The sequence below is a fragment of the Dendrobates tinctorius genome, unplaced genomic scaffold (assembly GCF_039654945.1).
Source record: "Dendrobates tinctorius isolate UK_male_01 unplaced genomic scaffold, ASM3965494v1 ptg000120l, whole genome shotgun sequence".
Taxonomy (NCBI): domain Eukaryota; kingdom Metazoa; phylum Chordata; class Amphibia; order Anura; family Dendrobatidae; genus Dendrobates; species Dendrobates tinctorius.
In genome coordinates, this window is record NW_027361788.1 from 14,984,243 (window position 1) to 15,006,915 (window position 22,673).

The following is a 22,673-nucleotide window of genomic DNA, read 5'->3' on the forward strand; positions in this document are numbered from 1 at the left end:
GGCTTCCCCTGGCTGAGGCTGTGACTGCCCCTGGCTGTGGTGCCCCTGGCTGTGGTGCTGAGGCTGTGACTGCCCCTGGCTGTGGTGCCCCTGGCTGTGGTGCTGAGGCTGTGACTGCCCCTGGCTGTGGTGCCCCTGGCTGTGGTGCTGAGGCTGTGGCTGCCCCTGGCTGAGGTGCTGAGGCTGTGGGTGCCCCTGGCTGAGGTACTGAGGCTGTGACTGCCCCTGGCCGAGGTGCTGAGGCTGTGACTGCCCCTGGCTGTGGTGCCCCTGGCTGTGGTGCTGAGGCTATGACTGCCCCTGGCTGAGGTGTTGAGGCTGTGGCTGCCCCTGGCTGTGGTGCTGAGGCTATGACTGCCCCTGACTGTGGTGCCCCTGGCTGTGGTGCTGATGCCGTGACTGCCCCTGGCCAAGGTACTGAGGCTGTGGCTGCCCCTGGCTGAGGTGCTGAGGCTGTGACTGTCCTTGGCCGAGGTACTGAGGCGGTGGCTGTTCCTGGCTGAGGTGCTGAGGCTATGACTGCCCCTGACTGTGGTGCCCCTGGCTGTGGTGCTGATGCCGTGACTGCCCCTGGCCGAGGTACTGAGGCTGTGGCTGCCCCTGGCTGAGGTGCTGAAGATGTGGCTGCCCTTGGCCGAGGTGCTGAGGCTGTGGCTGCCCCTGGCTGAGGTGCTGAGGTTATGGCTGCCCCTGGCTGAGTTGCTGAGGTTATGGCTGCCCCTGGCTGAGGTGCTGAGGTTATGGCTGCCCCTGGCTGAGGTGCTGAGGTTATGGCTGCCCCTGGCTGAGTTGCTGAGGTTATGGCTGCCGTGGCCCTTGCTGAGGTGCTGAGGCTGTGGCTGCCTCTGGCTGAGGCTGTGACTGCCCCTGGCTGTGGTGCCCCTGGCTGTGGTGCTGAGGCTGTGACTGCCCCTGGCTGTGGTGCCCCTGGCTGTGGTGCTGAGGCTGTGGCTGCCCCTGGCCGAGGTGCTGAGGCTGTGGCTGCCCCTGGCTGAGGCTGTGACTGCCCCTGGCTGTGGTGCCCCTGGCTGTGGTGCTGAGGCTGTGACTGCCCCTGGCTGTGGTGCCCCTGGCTGTGGTGCTGAGGCTGTGACTGCCCCTGGCTGTGGTGCCCCTGGCTGTGGTGCTGAGGCTGTGGCTGCCCCTGGCCGAGGTGCTGAGGCTGTGGCTGCCCCTGGCTGTGGTGCTGAGGCTGTGACTGCCCCTGGCTGTGGTGCCCCTGGCTGAGGTGCTGAGGCTGTGGCTGCCCCTGGCTGAGGTGCAAAGGCTGTGGTGCCCCTGGCTGTGGTGCTGACGCTGTGGCTGCCTCTGGCTGTGGTGCCCCTGGCTGAGGTGCTGAGGCTGTGGCTGCCCCTGGCTGAGGTACTGAGGCTGTGGCTGCCCCTGGCCGAGGTGCTGAGGCTGTGGCTGCCCCTGACTGAGGTGCTGAGGCTGTGGCTGCCCCTGGCTGAGGTGCTGAGGCTGTGGCTGCCCTTGGCCGAGGTGCTGAGGCTGTGGCTGCCCCTGGCTGAGTTGCTGAGGTTATGGCTGCCCCTGGCTGAGGTGCTGAGGTTATGGCTGCCCCTGGCTGAGTTGCTGAGGTTATGGCTGCCCCTGGCTGAGGTGCTGAGGTTATGGCTGCCCCTGGCTGAGTTGCTGAGGTTATGGCTGCCCTGGCCCTGGCTGAGGTGCTGAGGCTGTGGCTGCCTCTGGCTGAGGCTGTGACTGCCCCTGGCTGTGGTGCCCCTGGCTGTGGTGCTGAGGCTGTGACTGCCCCTGGCTGTGGTGCCCCTGGCTGTGGTGCTGAGGCTGTGGCTGCCCCTAGCCGAGGTGCTGAGGCTGTGGCTGCCCCTGGCTGAGTCTGTGACTGCCCCTGGCTGTGGTGCCCCTGGCTGTGGTGCTGAGGCTGTGACTGCCCCTGGCTGTGGTGCCCCTGGCTGTGGTGCTGAGGCTGTGGCTGCCCCTGGCCGAGGTGCTGAGGCTGTGGCTGCCCCTGGCTGTGGTGCTGAGGCTGTGACTGCCCCTGGCTGTGGTGCCCCTGGCTGAGGTGCTGAGGCTGTGACTGCCCCTGGCTGAGGTGCTGAGGCTGTGGTGCCCCTGGCTGTGGTGCTGACGCTGTGGCTGCCCCTGGCTGTGGTGCTGACGCTGTGGTGCCCCTGGCTGTGGTGCTGAGGCTGTGGCTGCCCCTGGCTGAGGTGCTGAGGCTGTGGCTGCCCCTGGCTGAGGCTGTGACTGCCCCTGGCTGTGGTGCTCCTGGCTGTGGTGCTGAGGCTGTGACTGCCCCTGGCTGTGGCTGCCCCTGGCTGAGGTGCTGAGGCTGTGGCTGCCCCTGGCTGAGGTGCTGAGGCTGTCTGGCTGAGGTGCTCAGGCTGTGGCTGCCCCTGGCTGTGGTGCTGAGGCTGTAGCTGCCCCTGGCTGTGGTGCTGAGGCTGTGGCTGCCCCTGGCCGAGGTGCTGAGGCTGTGGCTGCCCCTGGCTGTGGTGCTGAGGCTGTGACTGCCCCTGGCTGTGGTGCCCCTGGCTGAGGTGCTGAGGCTGTGGCTGCCCCTGGCTGAGGTGCAAAGGCTGTGGTGCCCCTGGCTGTGGTGCTGACGCTGTGGCTGCCTCTGGCTGTGGTGCCCCTGGCTGAGGTGCTGAGGCTGTGGCTGCCCCTGGCTGAGGTACTGAGGCTGTGGCTGCCCCTGGCTGAGGTGCTGAGGCTGTGGCTGCCCCTGACTGAGGTGCTGAGGCTGTGGCTGCCCCTGGCTGAGGTGCTGAGGCTGTGGCTGCCCTTGGCCGAGGTGCTGAGGCTGTGGCTGCCCCTGGCTGAGTTGCTGAGGTTATGGCTGCCCCTGGCTGAGGTGCTGAGGTTATGGCTGCCCCTGGCTGAGTTGCTGAGGTTATGGCTGCCCCTGGCTGAGGTGCTGAGGTTATGGCTGCCCCTGGCTGAGTTGCTGAGGTTATGGCTGCCCTGGCCCTGGCTGAGGTGCTGAGGCTGTGGCTGCCTCTGGCTGAGGCTGTGACTGCCCCTGGCTGTGGTGCCCCTGGCTGTGGTGCTGAGGCTGTGACTGCCCCTGGCTGTGGTGCCCCTGGCTGTGGTGCTGAGGCTGTGGCTGCCCCTGGCCGAGGTGCTGAGGCTGTGGCTGCCCCTGGCTGAGTCTGTAACTGCCCCTGGCTGTGGTGCCCCTGGCTGTGGTGCTGAGGCTGTGGCTGCCCCTGGCCGAGGTGCTGAGGCTGTGGCTGCCCCTGGCTGTGGTGCTGAGGCTGTGACTGCCCCTGGCTGTGGTGCCCCTGGCTGAGGTGCTGAGGCTGTGACTGCCCCTGGCTGAGGTGCTGAGGCTGTGGTGCCCCTGGCTGTGGTGCTGACGCTGTGGCTGCCCCTGGCTGTGGTGCTGACGCTGTGGTGCCCCTGGCTGTGGTGCTGAGGCTGTGGCTGCCCCTGGCTGAGGTGCTGAGGCTGTGGCTGCCCCTGGCTGAGGCTGTGACTGCCCCTGGCTGTGGTGCTCCTGGCTGTGGTGCTGAGACTGTGACTGCCCCTGGCTGTGGCTGCCCCTGGCTGAGGTGCTGAGGCTGTGGCTGCCCCTGGCTGAGGTGCTGAGGCTGTCTGGCTGAGGTGCTGAGGCTGTGGCTGCCCCTGGCTGTGGTGCTGAGGCTGTAGCTGCCCCTGGCTGTGGTGCTGAGGCTGTGGCTGCCCCTGGCCGAGGTGCTGAGGCTGTGGCTGCCCCTGGCTGTGGTGCTGAGGCTGTGACTGCCCCTGGCTGTGGTGCCCCTGGCTGAGGTGCTGAGGCTGTGGCTGCCCCTGACTGTGGTGCTGACGCTGTGGCTGCCTCTGGCTGTGGCTGCCCCTGGCTGAGGTGCTGAGGCTGTGGCTGCCCCTGGCTGAGGTGCTGAGGCTGTGGCTGCCCCTGGCTGTGGTGCTGAGGCTGTAGCTGCCCCTGGCTGTGGTGCTGAGGATGTGGCTGCCGCTGGCCGTGGTGCTGACAGGACGGGGCAGTGCCGGGGGCGGCGGGTACTCACAGTCTTTCGGTAAGTCCAGAGCTCGGCTGCGGCTGCAGAGCAGGGTCACCAGGAGCGTCCCCAGGACACGGGCTGCGGGTGACATGGCGGGGGCTCCTCGTCTCGGGTGATTTATGTATACGGGTCCACCTGTCAGGGAGAGAGAGGAGGTGAGTGACAGCAATCACAGCGGATACAGCACGGCGCGGATCAGGGAGGCTGAGGAAAAGGAGGAGGCAGGAGAGGTGGCGGCATTAACTCCTTCATAGCGAAGGAAATGGTAGCCATTCTCCAGAGATGATGGGATTCCCCGCTGTGTGCAGCACTGGCAGAATACTGCATAGATATAGATATATAGATAGATGGAGATGTTGCAGATATCACAGCTCCCATCACGTGGACATGATTCATTATTATTATATTATTGTATTTATTATCATATGTATATAAATAGACCCTGCATATCTGTATACAGTGTCCACACCAGTCAGCACTGACCACAAGGGACCCTGTGCTGCCATATGGCAATTTACCATGTTCCCTATCGGGAGAATGCTGCAGTATTTAAGTGTGGATATATATATATATATATATATATGTATATATACAGTACATAAATATATATATATATACGAGGATTCAGTATGGGCCCACAGGATTTAATGGGCATCATAGTGCATAGTATGGCCACATGAGCCCCTTGCTACATGGTGCTGCTCTTGCAATAAATGCACAAGGAATTCTGTATGTCTGTAGCCACAGACTTAAAGTTTTGTGGTTCTAGAGTAATGTGACACATAGTGCAGAACAGGATCAGTTGTGGGATGTTGAATTCATCAAGTAGCTATCTATCTATCTATCTATCTATCTATCTATCTATCTATCTATCTATCTATCATCTATCTATAATCTATCTATTATCTATCTATAATCTATCTATCTATCTATCATCTATCTATCATCTATCTATAATCTATCTATCATCTATCTATCTATCTATCTATCTCTCTATCTATCTATCCGTATATATATATATACACACACAGACACATATGCTCATGGCTATGTAGAGCAGGGGAGGAGGTGAGTCCCAGCACTCTCTGTCTGTTACATACAAGAATGAAAGAAAACAGGGCTCTTTAATTATAGAACAGAACCCGTCAGCTTCTCCTGAGACCTCTATGTCTGGCAGATAGAGCGAGTCTCTCCGGGAGATGAGGCAAGATGGGTAAATGACTAGGAGCCCAGGGTGCCAGCTGAGATCATGCACTCACCCAGCACCACATGCCCACATCAAATCTTACTATTGCTCCATCAGATCTGTAAAAATGCAGCCAGTGTGTAGCTGGTGTGCACACCGACATGTGGGGTTTATAGATACAGATACAGATCTGCAATAACTCATTTTAAGAATTGTATGTGACAGTAGGTGTAATGCCAGGGGCAGACACAGACAGAAGGGGGCGCCTGACCTAAATCCAATTGAGCATCTCTGGAGAGACCTGAAAATGGCTGTCCACCAACGTTCACCATCCAGCCTGATGGAACTGGAGAGGATCTACAAGGAAGAATGGCAGAGGATCCCCAAATCCAGGTGTGAAAAACTTGTTGCATCATTCCCAAGAAGACTCATGGCTGTACTATCTCAAAAGTGTGCTTCTACTCAAGACTGAGCAAAGGGCTGAATACTTATGACGATGTGATATTTCAGTTTTTATTTTTTAATAAATTTGCAAAAATTTCTACATTTCTGTTTTTTTCAGTCAAGATGGGGTGCAGAGTGTACATTTTTCCTTATTATTACATTTACCAGATCCATGGTCGTTTCTGGGCTGAATCTCCTGATAGGGCGGCTCACAGACAGACCGTATTGATCTCTCCTTCCTCCCCCATACATACAGCCGGTAACACAAGCAATAATCTTGATGCTGGTCCTAAGCGGAGACACTTTATTCCGTCACCTTAGCATCTGATTTCGGCTGTGTGGGTGGGAGGAGGGGAAAAGGAACAGTAAGAAGCCTATGCACACAACCACGTGTGGCTGATGACGGCATTTTCCTTTTTATTATATTATTATTATATTCTGATTGTCTTTTTTGTTAAATGAGGTTATTGCCTCGTGCTGTTGTGACTTTGCCTTTCTTTTTATTAGAAGACAAAATGTCAGACGTCCGTTGTTTAATATGAAAAATGTCAGTTTTTGTGACCCAATATCAGTGTACAGCGATGGATTCCTGTTCTGGAGTCATAGAACAATAGGAACTTAGATTTAGGAAACATAGTTTTTGCTACCCACGAAGCTTAGACACAAAAAACAACCCCTTTCCATGAATATTATTAGCACATACGGACAGGAAAAATTAATTAGAACACCCTCTACTTGCCAGTGCACTAGCATAGATCCCTTGTACGGCGGTCTGGCCTATTTGACATGTAATACTACATTTGCCCTACGGTAGGCACCACTTCAGTTCAGTTTCATTTGAAAATGGGGTCACCCTTAAAGGGAATCTGTCAGCAGGTTATTTCTATGTAATTTGAGATCAGCATGACTTAAAGGAAGAAACCATGATTCAAGTGATGTGTCTCTTGCTAGGCTGCTCGATGCAGTTTTGATAGAATCCCTGTTTTCTCTGCTGTAGATGTATCAGCGCTCAGAATGCTGTGTATAACCCCACCCACACCTCTGATTGGCAACTTCTTTTGTACACTGTATGCAATCTGCCAATCAGTGATAGGTGCGGGGTTACACAGATTAGTTGGACTGTCTGGCGTGTGAGACCTAGTCCTGTAGTGATAATGTCCTGCTGATAAAGCACTGATTGTATTAAAACTACGAGACACATCCTAATAAGTGACACATCCTTGGAATTAGGGTCTCTTGCTCTACGTGATACTTCTTTTAGAAACCTGACATGATATATAACAATGTATTTTTATGGAATCAGCGATGAACCCTCTCTTGCAGGCACAAATCAGTTTATACCAGTCATTGCCTCCTCAAATTTAAAGGGGTGGCCTCATTGCAACAACACTTATTAGTGTGTATGAATGAGGCCTGTTTCACACTTCCGTTTTTTGACGTCAGTCAAAATCTGCCAATTTTTTAAAAAAACAGATCCGCCAAAAAAGGGGCGGATCCACTTTTTTTCCCCATAGACTTACATTAGTGGCGGATCTTGACTGACGGGCGTCCGTCCCACCCGTTTTTGGACGGATCCGCCAAGATTTTAGCGTCTCCCGGGCGGATGAGACGGACCCTGCAACGTTTTTTTCTTTGACGGTTCCGCTATTTTGGAGTGCGCATGCCCGGAAGCTTTACCATGGAATGCCGTACCGGGAGCGGCGAAAATTCTCTCTCTCCTCCAGACCGCGGCTCCTTTCACTTTTCCCTGCATGCCGACTCCAGCGGATCCGTCAAATACACGGATCCAGTGACATACGTTTTCCACATGATGGAGATGGATCCGTTTTTAACGGCTGTGGCGGATTTAGCCGGCTGTCAATCTACGGAAATGTGAAACAGGCCTTAGCCAAATCTGTTGTTTGCTGGGGGTCTTAGCAGACAACCCCTTTCATTTGAAAAAAAAACTTACTAATAGTAAGGACTAAACAGAACTATTAACTTTAACCAAAGTAGCAAAAATAGTCAAAGTAATAGGTACCCAAGGCTTGTACAGTGCACCAAACCCTCAGCAGGACGCGGCAGCGATCAGTGACTTAAGACAGATCATGAAAAGATTCCTGTGAAATTTGAGCCGCGCCTGATGCACAATCCGGGCAGCTGTTTGGTAAAATCTTTGCTTTACCACCATATGTTCACTCCAGCCACTGCTGAAAATTTAATGAGGCCCTGGACTGATTATTACTAATGGCTTTCATGTTGTTGTTTTTTTTTTCCTTTGGTTTGGCAAATACGAAAGTTTCTCAAAAAGTAGGACAATAGTAAAAAAAAAAAAAAGAATAAAGCTTTGCGGAAGACTGGTGACAATTTTCATCACAAATCCATTTATTTTACTTAATGAGAATGTCCTACTCTAAACGCCATTGTGTTTAGAATTTTGTGCTGATTAACTTTTTAACATATCTTTGGGAAAAAAAAATATCTCCTTGCAATAAACCAAACATCCAAGTCTACAAAATTGTGTTAAATGATAAAATTCCAAATTCTGCATCCACCACTAGAGGGAGAAACATTTAATATTGAGTTCAATGGGAGAAACCTCCTAAGCTCCCCCTAGTGGTGATTGTAGGCAAATAGAATTTGATCATTTAACCAGTTAATAGCACAACAATACTTACACAATTAGCTTCCCACACCTCGCTGCAGCACGTGTAATAGCGCCGCGTCACGCCATACACTGAGGAGGGCGTGGCGCTCAAGCTAGGAAGCTTCCAAAACGGATGATTACCTACATTCCATACTTGCGGATATGTGATAAAACAAACTTACCTGGAGTACAATGGATCCCACACAACTAATTTAAGGTTGCCTTTGTGCCGTTACGCTAATTATAATATTAAACAACCCGAAATATATTATCTTATCAATCAGCATAGAGTTTATAAAGATGTTAGGTAAAGTAATAAGAATATTGAGTTACTCTCCTATTTCCAGTGAAAACAGGATTGGAAAAAACTGAGGAAATGATCAATTTTCTGGATGGAAAAATGGAGGGATGGCATGGATAGATGGATAGGAAGGAAAGAAGAAAACGGGGCAACCAAAAACAGAGAAAATAAAAATAAAAACAGAAAGGAAAAAGGAAGGAAAGAAAGAAAAAGATAATAGATTTGTAGATTGATAAAGAGGGAGAGATAAAGAAAAAGAAAGGTAGGGAAAAGGGAGAAAAAGACAAAGGAAAAGAGGGGGAAGATAGAGGGAAGAAAAGAAGCAAGGAAGAAAGAAAGTGAAATAAAAAACGGCAGAAAGAGAAAGACGAAAAGAAAGAGAAAGAAACAGAAAAGGAAAACAGAAATATATTAGATAGGAAGAAAAGGGAGAAAAAAGAAAGGAAGAGGAAGGAAGGAAAAAGTGGGAATGAAAGACAGAAAAAAAGAAAAACATAAAGAAAACAGGAAGGATAGATATATAGATAATAGATATATAGATAGATGATAGATAGATAGATGATAAATAGATGATAGATAGATATATAATAGATAGATAGATAATAGATAGATTATAGATGACAGATAGATAGATGATAGATAGATAATAGATAGATAGATAATAGATAGATTATAGATAGATATATAGATAATAGATAGATGATAGATAGATAGATAGATAGATAGATAATAGATAGATACAGTAGATAGATATAGATAGATGATAGATAGATAATAGATAGATGATTGATAGATAGATAAATGATAGATGATAGATAGATGATAGTTAGATAGATAGATAGATAATAGATAGATGATAGATAGATAGATAATAGATAGATAGATAATAGATAGATGATTGATAGATAGATAAATGATAGATGACAGATAGATAGATGATAGATAGATAGATAGATAGATAATAGATAGATGATGGATAGATAATAGATAGATAGATAGTAGATATATGACAGATAGATAATAGATAGATAACAGACAGATAGATAATAGATAGATAATAGATATATAGATGATAGATAGATAATAGATAGATAGATAATAGATGATAGATAGATAATAGATAGATAATAGATGATAGATAGATAATAGATAGATAACAGACAGATAGATAATAGATAGATAATAGATAGATGATAGATAGATAATAGATAGATACAGTCATATGTAAAAGTTTGGGCACCCCTATTAATGTTAACCATTTTTCTTTATAACAGTTTTGGTTTTTGCAACAGCTATTTCAGTTTCATATATCTAATAACTGATGGACTCAGTTATATTTCTGGATTCAAATGAGGTTTATTGTACTAACAGAAAATGTGCAATCTGCATTTAAACAAAATTTGACCGGTGCAAAAGTATGGGCACCCTTATCATTTTCATGATTTGAACACTCCTAACTACTTTTTACTGACTTCCTGAAGCACTAAATTGGTTTTGTAACCTCATTGAGCTTTGAACTTCATAGCCAGGTGTATCAAATCATGAGAAAAGGTATTTAAAGTGGCCACTTGCAAGTAGTTCTCCTATTTGATTCTCCTATGAAGAGTGGCATCATGGGCTCCTCAAAACAACTCTCAAATGATCTGAAAACAAAGATTATTCAACATAGCTTTTCAGGGGAAGGATACAAAAAGCTGTCTCAGAGATTTAACCTGTCAGTTTCCACTGTGAGGAACATAGTAAGGAAATGGAAGAACACAGGTACAGTTCTTGTTAAGCCCAGAAGTGGCAGGCCAAGAAAAATATCAGAAAGGCAGAGAAGAAGAATGCTGAGAACAGTCAAGGACAATCCACAGACCACCTCCAAAGACCTGCAGCATCATCTTGCTGCAGATGGTGTCACTGTGCATCGGTCAACAATACAGCGCATGCATAACGCCTTTTTGTATGACCAAACAACTCAATCTTTGTTTCATCAGTCCACAGGACCTTCTTCCAAAATGTAACTGGCTTGTTCTAATGTGCTTTGCATACCTCAGGCGACTCTGTTTGTGGCGTGCTTGCAGAAACGGCTTCTTTCGCATCACTCTCCCATACAGCTTCTCCTTGTGCAAAGTGCGCTGTATTGTTGACCGATGCACAGTGACACCATCTGCAGCAAGATGATGCTGCAGGTCTTTGGAGGTGGTCTGTGGATTGTCCTTGACTGTTCTCACCATTCTTCTCTGCCTTTCTGATATTTTTCTTGTTCTGCCACTTCTGGGCTTAACAAGAACTGTACCTGTGTTCTTCCATTTCCTTACTATGTTCCTCACAGTGGAAACTGACAGGTTAAATCTCTGAGACAACTTTTTGTATCCTTCCCCTGAAAAGCTATGTTGAATATTCTTTGTTTTCAGATCATTTGAGAGTTGTTTTGAGGAGCCCATGATGCCACTCTTCATAGGAGAATCAAATAGGAGAACTACTTGCAAGTGGCCACTTTAAATACCTTTTCTCATGATTTGATACACCTGGCTATGAAGTTCAAAGCTCAATGAGGTTACTAAACCAATTTAGTGCTTCAGGAAGTCAGTAAAAAGTAGTTAGGAGTGTTCAAATCAAGAAAATGATAAGGGTGCCCATACTTTTGCACCGGTCAAATTTTGTTTAAATGCAGATTGCACATTTTCTATTAGTACAATAAACCTCATTTGAATCCAGAAATATAACTGAGTCCATCAGTTATTAGATATATGAAACTGAAATACCTGTTGCAAAAACCAAAATTGCTATTAAGAAAAAAGGTTAACATTAATAGGGGTGCCCAAACTTTTACATATGACTGTAGATAGATAATAGATAGATAATAGATGATAGATAGATAGATGATAGATAGATAATAGATAGATGATAGATAGATAATAGATAGATGATAGATAGATAATAGATAGATAGATAATAGATAGATAGATATTAGCTAATAGACAGATAGATTGATAGATACATAGATAGATAATAGATTGATAGATAGATAATAGATAGATAATAGATGATAGATAGATAATAGATAGATGATAGATAATAGATAGATGATGGATAGATAGATAGATAGATAGATAATAGCTAATAGATAGATAGATTGATAGTTACATAGATAGATAATAGATAGATAATAGACAGATGATAGATAGAGAGATAGATGGTGCTTGACAAAGACCATGCTGTGAGGTCGAAACATTGCACCACTTAGTGCTGGATTAAAGTCCACATTTTTCCTGTAACTGGAGTGCTGCCTGATTTTTTTCCATTTAGATTTTGCGTTGGACAACTGCATTATTCAGGACTATTGCACCCAAAATCTGCTCGTTTGTGCTGCTGTCTGTCTTTTCTATATAGATAGACATATAGATAGATAATAAATAGACCTATAGATAGAACTGGAGTGAGGCTCGCGGCTCTTTCTCGGGGCTGATCTGTGTTTGATGGTGGGTTGGGCGCAGTGCACGTTACACCTGTGATGTGAAGTTGCAGTTATGTCACTGTGCGCTCCAGTCCATAAATATTAGTGGCAGGTAATGGATTACTTGTAGACACCAGGGGAGGTTACAATCTTTAACATCTCGCTGTTTGCGGCTCCTTCTAAGGCTAGTCTCACACTAGCGATTTTTGCCAGCAGCGCACGCCGCCGTTAAGCCCCGCCCCCTGCCCGCCCCCTCTGGTCATCTCCGCCTAGTATTGCACACAGCTGCATGCGATCTGCACGCCCTATCTTTAGCATAGGGTGCGCAGACCGTGCGCTGACCATGCACTAGTAGTATTTTGCGTGCGCTGCGCCCTTTTGACGGTGCTCCGAGCGCGTCAAAATGCAACATGGTGCACTCGGCGTGCACCAGCGCACTGTCAAAAGGGTGCAGCACACGCAAAATCCTGCTAGCGCACGGTCAGTGCACAGTCTGCGCACCCTATGCTAAAGATAGGGTGTGCAGATCGCATGCAGCTGTGTGCAATATTAGGCGGGCAGGGGGCGGGGCTTAGCGGCGGCATGCGCTGCTGGCAAAAAACGCTAGTGTGAAACTAGCCTAAGTTATATAATTGAATGAATGGGCAGAAATAGCAATCAGCCGGAGACAGGGTCCCGCGGACATCTGCTAGTCTGAATTATTCAGCAGGTGGTAGGGAGTAGAGATCGCCCCTGTCTCCCTACATTCTCCTCTCCCTTCCTCTATTGTGACTTTTTTCAGTTTTTTCCTTCTTAATGATCTGATAGATGAGGATTATGATCTGATTTATTGGTGTGTGCCGTGTGCGCCCGATCTCTGCCACCCTGTTTAGGTCGTCCAATTCTGAAGTAAGCACAGCCACATAGTATTGTGAAGTTTTCAGACAGGTGTGGGAAGAATATCTGCCATCCAATAGCAAGGCAGTACCCCAAAACAACTAATTTGGGGGTGGTTTTGCTGCCCCCTGTCCCTTTTGCAGTCTAGTTCTGCTCTGACTTTCCAAAATCAAGACTGTTTGCAATTGACATTAGCCGCTCTCCGTTCTTGCTAATTGGGGGAGATCCTGAGCGAGGGACCCCACTCCCGTGATATTCACTGTGCCCCCATAAGTTATAAGAAAATGGGGTAACTGCCCTTCCGATGGCAGGCATCCAATAGTTTCATATCAAAGTATTCAGAACAAGCTGGAGACTTTCCCATTTTTGTACTTTTCAATGCAATCAATTGTTTACTGTTATCAGCCATGTAAAAAAAAATAAGATTACAAAAATGTCTGCCCCCCATCCCCCCCCCCAGTATCATAACTCTTTTTCACCTAAGTCTCCCAAACCGGACGATCCAACCTGTCCATTCATTATACAATAGCACATTGATTTTAAATAGCACTATGTAATGCCCGATTTCTCCCGTGGGGGGCGCTGAAGAGATATAAAACACTTAGAGAGGAACCGTCATTTTAATTTTTATTTCCTAAATCAATAATACACGAGAAAATAAGAAACTTTGTAATTCATCTTATCAGTGAAATTCTTGTAATAAACCTCGTACATAGTATAACATCTGCGCACATCATAGACGGCTGCAGGAAGCGGAGGCCGAGACATCTGCGAGTTCTCCCCGAAGTCTCCTGTCACTGACATAAGGCGCTGATGAGTAATGGAGACGGTGTCGGCGATCGGAGAGAGCAATTTACTAATCAAATTCTAGCATCTAACTATTGTCACCAGGATTGTGAAGCGGCTTTTAATAGTAATAATGCGACCTGTCAACGCGTCAGGGAGCGCAGCTCTGAGGTCACCGCATTATACTACTGTCACCTGTACACCTAATAGGAAGGCTGGATTCTCCTCTGCACTGACTACAACCACTATACACGCAAAATGATGGGTTTTGCCCTCATCTACTTTTTGAAGAAAAAAATTAAAAAATTTTAAACTTTGCCTACAAATACCCCAACCCCAAACATCTGATTGGGGAATGCAAGAGTTCTCATTTTTTTTTAAAGAAAGACATGTACCGTGTTATTATTATTATCAATTAATTAATTAACTATATATATAAAATTGAATGTGTGTATGTGTGTATCACCAACCAATCTCTAAGCATCTTTCATTTCACCAGAGTTGTTTAAAAGAAGCTGAGCTGTGACTGGTTGCTATGAGCAACAGTTACCCCGCTCCAGAAAACACCTCAGCAGACACTGACCGGGTGGGAGAAATCTAGCATCCCCGGGAACATAAGCTCCCAGCCATTGACTGCCCCCCAGAAAGGAGCAGAGAACACATGACAGAAAAGAATCCCCCCTCCCTGCCCATATACCCATCACACATCCTCCATCCCATAGGCACATCTTCCCTCTTAAAGGGATCATTGGTATGGAAGTCAGAGCAAATCCCTCAGTGCTCTGATACTGACCTCAAGTCTCTCTTAAAGGGATCCACGGTATGGAAGTTAGGGCAATTCCACTCAGCGTTCTGGTTCTGACCCCAGGCTCTCTTAAAGGGATCCCCGGTATGGAAGTCAGGGCAATTGCAAAGGGATCTCCTGTATGGAAGTTAGGGCAAATCCCTCAGTACTCTGAATCTGACCCAAGAATTCTATTAAATGGATCATTGGTATGGATGGAAATCAGGGGAAATCCACTCTGCACTCTGGTTTTGATCCCAGACTCTCTTAAAGGGATCATTGGTATGGAAGTTAGGACTGTTCCACTCAGCGCTCTGGTTCTGACCCCAGGCCCCTCTTAAAGGAATCCCCAGTACGGAAGTGAGGGCAAATCCACTCTGCGGTTTGGTACTGACCCAAGGCCTCTCTGAAAGGGATCTCCAGTATGGAAGTTACGGCAAATTCCTCAGCGCTCTGATTCTGACCCCAGGCTTCTATTAAAGGGATCATTGGTATGGCAGTCAGGGCAAATCCATACAGTGCTTTGGTTCTAACCCCAGGCCTCTCTTAAAGGGATCCCCGGTATGGAAGTTAGGGCAATTCCACTCAGCGTTCTGGTTCTGACCCCAGGCTCTCTTAAAGGGATCCCCGGTATGGAAGTCAGGGCAATTGCAAAGGGATCTCCTGTATGGAAGTTAGGGCAAATCCCTCAGTACTCTGAATCTGACCCCAGGATTCTATTAAATGGATCATTGGTATGGATGGAAGTCAGGGGAAATCCACTCTGCACTCTGGTTTTGATCCCAGACTCTCTTAAAGGGATCCCCGGTATGGAAATTAGGGCATTTCCACTCAGCGCTCTGATTCTGACACCAGGCCCCTTTTAAAGGGATCCCCGGTATGGAAGTGAGGGCAAATCCACTCTGCGCTTTGGTACTGACCCCAGGCCTATCTTAAAGGGATCTCCAGTATGGAAGTTAGGGTAAATCCCTCAGCGCGTTGATTCTCACCCCAGGCTTCTAATAAAGAGATCATTGGTATGGAAGTCAGGGCAAATCCACTCAGCACTCTGGTTCTGACACCAGGCCTCTCTTAAAGGGATCCCTGGGTATGGAGGTTTGGACCGTTCTACTCAGCGCTCTGGTTCTCACCCCAGGCTGATGGGATGATGTGGGATATTAGGAGTAGTAGTCCGGTGGCCCTGGCAGAAGGAATGATGTGGGATATTAGGAGTAGTAGTCCGGCGGCTGTGACTGGATGATGTGGGATATTAGTGGTAGTTGTCCGGTGGCTATGGCTGATGGGATGATGTGGGATATTAGGAGTAGTAGTCCGGTAGCTCTGGCTGACGGGATGATGTGGGATATTAGGGGTAGTAGTCCGGTGGCTATGGCTGATGGGATGATGTGGGATATTAGAGGTAGTAGTCCGGTGGCTCTGGCTGGCGGGATGATGAGGGATATTAGGGGTAGTAGTCCGGTAGCTCTGGCTGACGGAATGATGATGTGGGATATTATAGTGAATATGTCTATGCAGAGTGGGCGGGGCTAAATGGGTCGCCCCCAGGGTCTCGCCAGGTCGGCGGGGTACTCGGAGCCGGGCCCGGTGGATTTCAATGGGAGTTGTCACGGTAGCTGTGACCCGGTCCGTGGCCCTGGGCGTCCATTATAAAAGGGGGAAATGTTGAGTGTGCGAATGCTGATTAAAGTTTATGAGTGAATGATTCGTGACACCACCTGTGGTGTACGGCAATGAAGATGTTAAGCCGACGCTGCAGACGGATCCTCTGGGACAGATGGTGTGGTGCAGCAATGATGGCGTGGCCCTCCACAGGCAGGTCTGTAGTCCCAGGGCAGTGTAGATGTAGAGATCGTGAGGAGAGGAGAGCGGTGTGGTGTTAAGCATAGAGATGTAGCAGTGCTGAGTGGGTTGGCGCAGGAATAAGCGGAGGACACCAGGGCATGTAGTTCCAAAGCTTTGCTCACAGTCTGTTGTACATACAGATGCCCGCCTTGGTGCTGTGTCCTCCAGGTCAGCGGCTCAGCCAACCTCCGTTCCAACACTCCGCCAACATAAGTGCCTTTTCTGAACGTCTCCCTTTCACGCCTATAGTGAAGTACTCTCAGTATGGAGTTACACTGGAGTTCCTCCTGTCAGATGGTCCTATAAACTCTACTTGTACGGCAGACAGCTGTAGCCTGCTTCGGGGACTCCTTGCTACTAAGTCCCGCCTCACTCTCGTTGCTGTTTTGCCCCCAAGTCATGTGTGGGAATAAAGTGGTGACAACTTCTATTCCTCCGGTGTCTGTCGCAGGACCATTAGTATCCATACAACCACGGGGACCGGACCCCGGCCTTGCGCTGTGAACTTGAGAAGGGTTCTGCTCTAACCCAAATCCTTAGTCCTCCTCTCCTTACGTTCCGTACTAATTCTTCTTTCTTATGGAGAGAGTCAGGCTTTCCATCAATGTCTCCTTCCTGTGCCAGCAGACCCAGGTCACTGAGGTCGGCTGCAGCACTTCCTTCATCCATCCCAGTCAGGGGATCTTCACTCCTCCACTGACTCTGTCAGACTGACTAAATCCTAAACTCTTCCCGCTCTTTTGTGCCAACTAACTCCACCCGCCTCCCAGCACGCTTCGTGTTCCAAGCAGGGAGCCACCAAAAGGTGCTTTGCTACACTACTCTGTTGTGTGGGATGCAGGTGTTGGAGTGTGGTCAGGAGTCTCCATCTTACCTGAATTGTGGGGTACCACACCTCAGGAGGAGGTGCAGTACCTCTGTGGCGACTGAACCCTCAGGGGCACCACATACCCCCCGTTAAACACAGCACATCCATGGGCTGCAAGTGAAACAAAGATTGACAAATATAAGGAACATACAAAAATTTTTTTTTGAATGCGGATAAACAATTCTTATCTAAACTTCCCAATGTGGGAGGCACTCACTCTTGAACATTACAAAACAACTTAACATACTATCTATAATTACCTAATTTTAAAGTGCTATGGAAGTAAACTCACTAGCAGTTCAAGTACTATCATCAACACGTTTTTCTCCTCTTTATCTTTCACATTTTCTTTTACTGTCTCTGTTAGACATGGGTGACAACCGCTGATGCCTGGTTCGTCACCTGCATTCAAATCTTTATTCAACATTATCAAATTCTGTAAAATATCCATTCCTAATCAAATACCCAAATACTACTATCAGTAAGCTCTCTATACAATCTGTCAACTTTTTTTTTTCTTTTTATAAGACACATCACACATTACTTCACTTTAAGACATCAATAATTCTTGCACGTGCTAGACACTGCTCCCAGCAGGGATTTCTTGCAGTGTCCTTGGATTGGAGCTATGCTCCATGATGAGGTAGTTGTTATTCATAAAAGATCTATGTAAAACCAAGAGAGGGCACGTTAAGAGGTGCAACTATTTACAACACAGTTTGTGGATCACTCATTGTTCATGATCTCTGCAGTTCAATAGGAAATATGCTGCCAACACAATTAGGCAAAAAAAAAACTTGTAAATCCAAAGAAAACATGATAGCAAAAAGAAGGCACAATGGTGCAAATACCCTCCTGGGTAAGTTAGTTAGTTACTGGTGTGTTTCTTTATTGGGGGTCCCCTCGTGGGGTGGTAGAAGTGGGTCGCTTTGGCTGCTTCCAGGGGAGAGCTTCAGATTTTGTAGCTGATGAAACTGCTGCCTGTGGAACAGCAGGGGTGGTGACTCGTACCAATGGATGTTGTTCCCCAGTTTCAGGTGGTACCACAGCACTGCTGCCTTGATATTTGGTCGGACAGCTGGTGCCATTTTTGCCTGTGGCTGCTCGTAGGGTGAAATGCGGGAATCATGAATCTCTGGAAGGGGGAACCCATGATGCATAGTAACACCCATCAGCTGCTCAGACTCCTCTGCTGTGATCAGAAGATGTCGAATGGGACGCGCTTGCTCCAGCCTTACTCTTTTCAGCAGGGACTTCTTCCATTTCCCCATCGCAGTCAGCTTAGTGCGTTTGAATTGAGAACACAGCTCTTCCATTTGTCCCATGCGGAGTACCGGCTCGTTGCACGCGGTGAATGGAAACTCAGGGAGCAACCCGATGGCAGGGGAGGCGGTCATACCTGGAGCTTCCCGGTGATGTTGTGTCGGCTCCGGTTTGGGCATCGGGCGGCAGCCGCTGGCAGCGGTGGTGACTTGAGCTGCCTGGTCAGAGGCGGGAGACGGTGGTGGGGCAGATGGCGGTTCCAAGTCCACAGGGACCTCCGGTGGGACCTGGCAGCCGCACTAGGTCCAGGCAGGAGTCCAGTTTCTTCCTGCTCAGCTCCCGGCAACTCCGGTACCTCCTACGTTCAGGCGGCGCTCAGTGGCGGTTGCAGCAGGGAGATGGTGACAGCCTCAGGTTCCGCAGGTGCTGCCGGAGGGAGGACCAGGGCATCCTCGGTGGGTACTGGTGGTGCAGGTACCGCGGGCGTAGGTACCGGTGATATAGCAGCGGTGGCGGGTACCGATGGTGAGGGTACCGGTGATGGAGGTATCGATGGTTTAGGCCCCTCCTGGGCACGCTGCCAGTTCAGAGTCCAGAGAGCCTCCTGTCTCAGCCGCAGGCGGTGTGTCAGCTGGGCAATCTCGTCCTCCAGCTGCCGGCGGTCCATCGTGGAAGCAGGGTCGGAGCCTTCAGCCATTGCGCCGGGGAAGTTCAGCTCAACTTCCTCGTGCTCTTTGGGCCTCTTTCCTTCTCCCAATATGGCGTTCTGGATTTCTTCTACCTTCTTCCCGGGCTCTTTTCCCGCCACCGGCTCTCGCTTCTCCTTCTGGGGTCGGCGTCTTCTTCCTACTCCTCCATACCAGGCCAGTATACGAACCCCTCGGGGGGTGAGCCATGTTGCAGTTGCATAGAAGTTCAGGCAGGGGAGGCCCTGGACAGTTCGCGGTCTTTTGTTAGGACCACCCATGTTGTCACGCCCTTCTTCACCGTGCCGGCGGCCATTTTGAGAGTCCATTTTACAGTCTTTTAATTTGGTTATTCTGCACATTCTCAGCAATGTTTAAGTCCAATAAAAGCAAAAGCATGGCGGAAAGGCATAAAAAATGCAACGTGGGAACATAGCCTAATAGGAAAGAAAACTGCAAAAAACTTGGGTGGAGTGGCTCCTAGACAGCAGACGGCTCATGTGTAAGACTTCAAAACTTTTTTTTTTTAAGGCTAAGAAAAACACTGATCAAAAACGATCGATTTTGCTCCACCCAAAAAAAAAAAGAAAAAGAAAAAAAAAAATCACCCCAAAATGGATGAATGAATTAACCCCGCTACATCTATGGGATTAGGCTGGCATCACACTAGAGAGGAATACGGACGAGTGTGAGGCGTTAAAAAAACGCATTGCCCACGGACAAATGATTCTCTGTGGGGCAGCTCCCAACAGCCGTATATTTCTCGCGTATTTTCTATGGTCCGTGCCAATCGCAGCATGCTGCGATTGTCAGCGTATTACGACCGTAGTACGCCAATGCAAGTCTATGGGTGCGCTAAAAATATGCATTGCCTGCAGCGTTTTGAATGCTGCACTGCATAAAAATAATCGAGGGAAAATAGCGGCGGACATAAATTGGGCTACTAGTGACTACTTTCATGGGATTTGGAGTAAAGCCTCCTATAGATCCAATTGTGTCGTTAATCTTTTAGTCTAACACTGAGCTTAGAAGGGATTGGCGAATCATAGAGGAAGAGGGGCAGTCACTCAGAAATCTCAGGAGAGCAAGCTTACAAATACGTCAACCAAGGAGACACATGCAGGAGAAGCAAAGTCCATTGAAAGGGGGAGACTGAAGGTAGCATAGAGTAAACCTGCCAGGGGGTCAACACCAGGGCAAGGGCAAGCAAGACATGGAGGATCCTTCCAGGGGGCCGTGATGTCCTTATAAGAGATGATACGGCACTAATAATTGGGGGTACGTTGAGGCAGGAAAAAGGGGTCACGTTCTGTGTTGGGAACGTTCTATGTCGGGCACGTTCTATGTCAGTGGCGAGAAGCCGCATTGGGCTGATGACATGGACGTAAAAGAAAAATCAGGTAAAAAACATGGGACCTACAACCATTGGAAAGTGCAATGTGTGATGGTGTCAGGCAGACCCCAGAAAGCCATATAATTTTGTAGCCCTTTAAGAGTGACGTTGATTTTGATGTTTTGCGATTTGACCCACTTTGCTAGCGAGGGAACGGAAAAGCGAATGAAATAAGATTACGCAAGATGAAATAAAGGCTTGGCAAGGAGCTGTAACTCAACGGTCAGTGAATTCTCCCGGCTTTGTGAAAAAAAAAGTTACGTCTCCTTCACTTGAATGTGTTTGTCCTGACGTTGGCAGCAAAACTGTTGGGAAGTACCGGATAGAAGACAAAAAAAACTGCAATTTAGAAACGAAAAGAGACATTGACGCCGCTGAGACCTGGCCCCTGGGACTCTCCTTGGCAGGTTTCCTAAGCTCCACATACCACTTTTCATCCGGTTCGAAGAACATCTTTTTTGATGGGGACTGGAAGCCATTTCTACTGTGATTGGCACACGGGCCACATCTCCATTTCCAAGTTTCTTCCTAAAGATGCTGCGCTTTCCATTCAAATATCTCTACAGTAAGTGGACCCACACGAGACATAACTTAGTAAGGGTGGATTTTTCGTTCTTTCTTAAATACATGTATTTTGGGCTAAAAATTGTATTTGCAATTGGGTGTCAATTAAAATGTTGTACCTTTTGGCTTTTACAGGCCTTTTGTTTCTCAGTACATTCATCTTTGATATGGTCTGTGATCATAAATTAGCTGAGAAGAGCTCAGGAAAAGACAGATAAAAGAGTTACAGACTCTCCTGTCCGACTATCACTATGAGTTCACTGATGGATTCTCAGAGAACTCATTCTGCAGCCAGTATTGGACAGTAAGGCTACAGAAAGCAAACATTTGTATAGAAATACAAAAGGAAAAATGCTTTTTAGACCAAAATACCTGCATTTAAGTGAAAAACAAAAGGTCCCAAAAGTGGACAACCCCTACGTTTGCAGCCGGATTCAGCCTTCACAGTTTTCTTTGCTGTAAATCTAGCAGAGCTCGAATGCCGAGCTGTGTATAACCCCACCCACACCCCTGATTGGCAGCTTTCTCTATACACTGTGTATAGGCAGAAAGCTGCTGATCAGTGGTGGAGGCCAGAGGCGTAATGATTGCGATTGAAAAGAGTGCAGCCTAAATCAACTGAATGAATGTCCTCAGATGTGCATTCAGCTAAAATATATTGTGACACAGAGATCTGCCGGCTATAGAAGAGAATGCCATGCAACGTTCGAGCGGAGGAAGGTTAGAAGAATCATCTACTTCTTTTTTTCTTTTTCAGATGTGTTGGAATGGAACGGGACACATTATTATTGGAAAGGGCTCCGGATGGTGGACATTATATAAGGTAGGGACCCAGGATGGGGGGAATTTTTATTGGAAGGGGTCATGATGAGGTACTTTATTATAGGAGGGGGTCAAAATGGGGAACATTATACCAGGAAGGGGACCAGGATGGGGACATTATACTACAAAGGGATCCAGGATGGGGGACATTATTGCTGGAAGGGGCCTAGGAAGTGGGAAATTATTATAGGATGGGGGACATTATACTACAAAGGGATCCAGGATGGAAAAATTGGGGGCCTAGGACAGGGAACATTATTACTGGAATGGGTTCAGGATGGGGGACATTTTACCAGGAAGGAGCCCAGGATGGGAGACATTATTATAGGAAGGGGTCAGGATGAGGGACATTATTATAGCAGGGGATCAAGATGAGGAACATTATACGAGGATTAGGACCAGGATGGGGGACATTATTACTGGAAGGGGCCCAGCATGGGGGAAATTATTATAGTATGGGGGACATAATACTATAAAGAGTGCAGAATGGGGAAAAATAGAGGACCTAGGACAGGGAGCATTATTACTGGAATGGACTCAGGATTGGGACCATTCTACCTGGAAAGGGACCAGGATGGGGGACTTTATTACTAGAAATGGCTCGGGATGGTGGATATAATATCACGAAGCATACCAAGATGGGGGACATTATTAATGGAAGAAATTATTATAGGATGGGGAAAATTATACCATAATGGGGGAAAATATACCTGGAAGGGGCCCAGGATGGGTGTGGTGTGAATGTGGTTGGACCAGGAAGTATGAGGCAGCTAGTCCTCCTGTTCTCGGTTTACATAGGAAAAACCTGCTGACAGATTTCCT

The 22,673-nt window shown here is 48.0% G+C and overlaps 1 protein-coding gene across 7 annotated transcripts in view; it reads right to left on the reverse strand.

Annotated features, from left to right (window-relative positions):
* The window catches only part of L1CAM (L1 cell adhesion molecule), a 284,550-nt gene that overhangs the window by 146,842 nt on the left and 115,035 nt on the right, over window positions 1-22,673 (reverse strand). For 6 of the 7 annotated variants that reach the window (XM_073590771.1, XM_073590769.1, XM_073590772.1 and 3 more), the window contains exon 2: window positions 3,975-4,103. In XM_073590771.1, the coding sequence (XP_073446872.1) occupies window positions 3,975-4,103 (129 nt within the window). Of the gene's footprint in view, window positions 1-3,974; window positions 4,104-17,129; window positions 17,235-22,673 lie in introns of all 7 variants that reach the window. The other variant, XM_073590774.1, reaches the window with a different exon arrangement.